Raw genomic sequence first — 5,206 nt, 5'->3', positions numbered from 1 at the left:
CCTCTTGTGGCCTTAAAGCTATCACTTTCTTTTGCATTAATGTGAACCCAATATTCAAAAGTGGAGACACATTGGATAATAAAAAACCCAACTCTCTTGGAATCCAAGTTTCAACATAATTCGCATCAAGAAAGTCCACTCAACCCGGTCATAAACTTTTTGCATGCCAAGTTTTATAGCGCACAAAACCTCTTTGTGTTCCTCTTATTATTTGTAGTATGAAAACACTCATAAGCCACTAAAACATTGTCTGTAATCATTCTTGCAGGCACAAATGTACTCTGAGCCAGGCTAATAATTTATGGCAGAAAAGCCTTCAACCGAGCAACAACCACTTTTGAGATAATCTTGTACAACACATTACATAAATTGATCAGTCTAAATTGGGTTACCTTCTCATGAGAATAAACCTTAGGCATCATCACACTCACAGTATCATTCCATCAAGACGGAATAGTGCAACACGACCTGTAGAACCTCATCCCCTAACATAGATCAAAATATCTTATAAACAATAGCATGAAGTCCATATGGCCTCGAAGCTTTTAAATCACCAATATAAAAGAGCCTTTCAAACATTTTCAGCGTGATAAGGGGCGAGAAGGGCATTATTCATCTTCATAGTTACTCTTCTCCAAATAGAGATAAAACTTCATGATTCGGTTGTAAAACTTCCAAGGTGAAAAGATTATAAAATAACTCGTGAGATGATCCTTTAATTCTGTACTTTGCCGCCAAACACCTGTGTCATCAAGAACTTTCTTAATATTGTTGCCTTTTTATGGCGCCTGCTGCATTATGGAAAAATGAACTAGTGTGATCCCCATGCATCAACCAATCTGCTCGACCTCTATGTGACCAAGAAAATTCTTCTTGATCCATAAGATTTTCAATGAGAACTAAAATTTCCTTTTGCCATGAACAAGGCTCGGCATCTATTGGACCAATCCTCAGCTTTTCTAGTTCTTGGTTTGATATGTTGATTCTCCCTTTTGGTCCCAGAGTATCGCGATCCCAAGAATGCAAGTCAGCGTGCACTCAGGGATGATGTTACCTATACATGAATGCCCTCGTTTGTTTCTCGTGATTGTATTACCTTGCGACACACTAGTGTGCTATTTCTTTGAAATATGTTTATGCGAAAGATAACATTAATTTCCCTGTAAAATTGGATACTCTCTTTAGGAGAAAAGGCAATGCCCTATACTTTATAAAAAAGCAAACGTCTGAAGTTGGTTCTTAGCAAATAAAATTGGCAATTCTCTCAAGTGTCAAGGATAGATAACATCAAGAAGTAAATACCCGCTTGAAGCGTATAATGATAGAAGTGATGCTCCTCAGTGATAACATCACAAACATGTCGGTGGTGAATCCCTCTATCAAGATTGATGGTAAGGACTTCATGCGAAGATAACACAAACCTCTACTCTGACATTGGTGTCACATCTAGTTACGAACGGCTGCATTGTTTTCGGTGATGATATTACTTATTTGCAAATGCTCGTGTTTGCTTCAGGGTAATTTTGTTTCCAATAAAGATTATCTTGCCTAAAAGCATAATGAAATCATATAAAAAACATGATATTTTTAATACAAGGGATTTTCTCCCCCGATTCTCATATAAAGAAACCATGAGTAGATTACATCCAAATCACACGAACCACCTAGTATACAAAAAGAAATACTTTTTTCTGTACTTTCTCCCTCTTGGATTTTCATTTATTATTTATGTTTTCTTGACTTTTTTGTAGCCGTACAAAATGCTAGAGGTGCCTTATCTGGATGTGTGCTCTGTTTGTTCACAAGTTTGCTGATTGTTTTAGTGGGTTTTGGAGCCTTGGAGCAAAGAAATACTCCTAGTATGTAAAACCAAGTTTTGCTCAAGCCTCCAGAGTTAGCAACGGGGTTGGTAAATGTCAATCGTAGACCTAACCAAGTCTCAGTTGATGCTATATTTACGTGGAGGTTTGTACAAAGTTTTTATTTTTATTTTTTCTTTCTTCTTTTTTATATGCTTTATGACTTGACTGAGACTTTATTAAAACTCAGTCGAGATCTAGCCACACCCTTAGAGCAAAGAAGCAATGAAGATGCGATGAAGTTTGAGCCGATCCTTTGTGAAATCGCATGATAGTTATCACTGCTTACCAGCAAAGCCACACCGATTTTAGTAGTATTTCATTGCAGGCACCGCACAAGCTACGCAGTATTACATCGTAGTTGCAGCACAGCACAGCACACGCACTCGTCACTCTCACCGCTTCGATCCTAGCTAGAGAAATCTTTCACATTCCACTCCGACCACTCTCCTCTTTCTTCCGCGGCCGCGCGCGCGGGGGCCGGCCGGGAGCGAGCGCCATGGGCGGGCGGCGGCGCCGGCAGGCAACCAAAACCCCCTACCACTAGTGCCGGCGCCGCGCTAACTAAAAGCCAAGCAACAGATGCCCCGGAACAAATAAATAAATCGGGAACCCAAAGCTAGTTAATTAGAAGATCAGCGCCGCCGGTGGGTCGACGGACGGACGGACGGTGTCGGTGTCGGCGTCGGCGTCGGCTCAGGGCGACTCCGAGGAGGAGTTGGTGGACACGGTGATGAGCGTGGACGCCGACGAGGAGGACGTCCTGGGCGTCGCCGACGGCTTGATGAGCACCACCGGCGTCTTGCTGTCCATCCTCCGGTGCTGCTCCCGCACCAGCTGCTCCGCCACGCCGTCCAGCCGCTCGCCGTTGGTCTGCGGCATCAGCTTCTTGCCCCGGAACAGGACCGACTCCACCCCACGCTCCGCCATGGCCGCCTCCGCCGTCGCTCCGGCGGTAATGCCGTTGCCCTGGGGAGAGAACACAATTGGCACAGTCAGCTTTCGTTGACTCACATTTCACAATGGTAATGGTAATTAACCAGGTGTAAATTGTGAAAAAATTACAGTACAAGATAGTAAATTATTTACCTGGATGCGGATGTAGTTGGTTGCTCTGTTCTCTCCGAACGCCATTGATACGGCTTGGTCCACCTGAAAAGCACAGTCCTGTTTAGCCCCGCGTACGTGACGATGGTACGATTCTGTCCGTGCAATGAATGCTCAAGAATCAATCGGGACGTACCATGTCGGCCTGGCACGCGCCGGCGATGCGCAGGAGGCTGGAGGACGACGCGCGGGCGCCCGAGCCGGCGGCGGCGTTCCCGCCGAGGGACAGCACGACGAGGTCGCCGGCGCCGGCGGCGAAGGGGAACTCGCGCTTGTTGTGGAGCACGTGGGTGACGGCCACGGCGGTCGGGTTGGCCACGCCGGCGCCGGTCCCGCCGGCCGCCGCGGCGGCGCGCAGCCTGGTGCGCCCGTCGAGGGACGCCACCTCAGCCGGCCCCACCCCGCACGCGGCCGCGCAGACCTGCCAGAGCGGGAAGTCGAACGCCTCGGCCTCGACGGCGTCGGCGCGGGAGAAGACGAACGGCGCGGCCGTGGCCATGTCGTAGCAGGGGATCAGCAGCGGCTTGGCCGCGTCGCGCACGGTGAGGTCCCCGAACACCTTCTTAAACACCGCCTCGGGCCTGTTGAACAGCCCACCACGCCCATGGCGCCCAGAGAACACCTTGCGGTTCTTGGCCACGACGTCGCGCGCGGCCTCCGCCGGCATCCGGCGCGCGAACAGCGCGGCCGCGAGGAACCCGCCGGCGCCGGACCCGGCCGCCACGTCGAAGTAGTCCGCGACGCGGGCCTCGGGGCTGCCCGACAGCTCCTGCAGCCGGCGCTCGAGCCTGACCAGCGCGGCCGCGGCGAGCGCGCCGCCGTCCGCGCCCCCGTCGATGGAGAGCACGCGCACGCGGCCAGCCGAGCACGCCCCGGCCGGCTCCAGCGCCTGCGCGCCGAACAGGAAGTTGGACTCGAGGATGGAGAAGATCTCCTTGCTGAGCCGGTCCGAGCCGCCGCCGCCGAACGGCAGGCTCTGATCAAGCAGCGCGATCGCGGGGGTCGCCATTTGCAAACGGGATTGCTCTTGGTTTTCGGTCTTAGAGATCGGAGATAATTGGTTTCACCGTCGTGTGTCGTGACTGGGAACGCGAGGCTTGGAGTGACAGAGCAAGAGTGTGTGTGTGTGTGTGGCGGTCTTGGCGCCTGCCGGGGAGAATTTATAGTGGTGGCGCGCGCTCTGCTTCCGTTAGCGGCTTCGCGCCACGGCGCGTCGTTCACAGCGCGCGAGTGCAGCCGTGGCCGCGTGTCCCGTGTCGTTTACGTCCGCCCGTGCGTGCGTGCGTGCGTGCGTCCACAGGTTGGTCAGCGATTTTTCTCCTCGTATATTTTCCCACTTTCACCACCAAAAAGCTTACTACTAATCCGGAGCTCAACTAGTCTAAAAATTCGAATGGTCCCTGGTGTGGTGAGCTGACTCTGAATAATCAGCGACCAATGTATGTGTCTTTGGTGAGACTTTTTCTTCTGTTTTCTGCTTTGTGTTAGGCTTAAAGGTGAAGAATGTTCGCGGCGCCTTTACCTGAACGATCGATCCCCAGTTCCGGTCCAAAGTTGCGTGCCTCGAACTAGTAATCCACACGCGCACGTATCTCCTCAAGACTCCACGCCTTGATCACCACTCGTGCCATTTTGCCCCATGCGCACTGCTCATCCATCTATCCGTATCGTAAAATAATGATGCGTTTGATTGTCCATGAGCAGAGCTTAGGCCTCACTCAACCCATCATCATCCTCTTAACTACCAACCGCCGCGACGACGACGTACTACGGGCTCGCCAATCATCACACATCCCGCCTATCATCTCGACGCCGGCGCTCCATCCGTCCGCGCGTCCATACAAATCCAAATCCATCATCCATCTCCGCGAGATTTAAGCGTCTGTGTAGAACATCAATCCAAGAAAATCAATCAGCCCCATGATTGGTTCGTAGCCACTGGCCACGTCTCATCATTCGCACCGGAACGGCTAGGCAAGCTAGCGGCGAGTGCTCCCACCCGCCCGCACAACCATCCGTCCGGCCAGCCGGCGGCGGTGGGCTGGTCGGTCGACTGCATCATGGATGGACTCGATAATCGTGGTTAGCCGAGCAAAGGTTCCCTGTGCGCGCTACTGGCCCAACATCATCCCAATACGCTTCCTACGCGCCAATGATGCAATATCCTACTACTAAATCATTGCAAACATGTCCTCTACGGAGAATAATAAAACTAGTGGAGTATATATGATTGCATGTCA

General features: G+C 51.2%; 1 protein-coding gene across 1 annotated transcript; it reads right to left on the bottom strand.

Annotated features, from left to right (window-relative positions):
• Nucleotides 1–2,134: 2,134 nt before the first annotated feature.
• LOC109760099 (patatin-like protein 3) lies at nucleotides 2,135–4,110 on the bottom strand. The gene is made up of 3 exons (XM_020318939.3): nucleotides 3,103–4,110; nucleotides 2,949–3,011; nucleotides 2,135–2,828 (listed from the first exon to the last, which is right to left on the bottom strand). Exons 1-3 carry the CDS (start codon nucleotides 3,973–3,975, stop codon nucleotides 2,556–2,558), a joined length of 1,209 nt encoding a protein of 402 aa, XP_020174528.1. The 5' UTR covers nucleotides 3,976–4,110; the 3' UTR covers nucleotides 2,135–2,555.
• Between the last annotated feature and the right edge of the window lie 1,096 nt (nucleotides 4,111–5,206).

Source organism: Aegilops tauschii, chromosome 7 (assembly GCF_002575655.3).
Source record: "Aegilops tauschii subsp. strangulata cultivar AL8/78 chromosome 7, Aet v6.0, whole genome shotgun sequence".
NCBI lineage: Eukaryota > Viridiplantae > Streptophyta > Magnoliopsida > Poales > Poaceae > Aegilops > Aegilops tauschii.
Note: the sequence above shows the minus strand (reverse complement) of the source record. Positions and strands in the feature narration are given on the sequence as shown.

What these genes read in the sequence shown, in the direction of transcription:
- LOC109760099 (XM_020318939.3), bottom strand. Translation starts at nt 3,975, where the DNA reads ATGGCGACCCCCGCGATCGCGCTGCTTGATCAGAGCCTGCCGTTCGGC. An exon ending in GCGCGTGCCAGGCCGACATG is followed by an intron (nt 3,012 to 3,102) that starts GTACGTCCCGAT and finishes TGTGCTTTTCAG; the next exon opens with GTGGACCAAGCCGTATCAAT. An exon ending in CCAACTACATCCGCATCCAG is followed by an intron (nt 2,829 to 2,948) that starts GTAAATAATTTA and finishes TTCTCTCCCCAG; the next exon opens with GGCAACGGCATTACCGCCGG.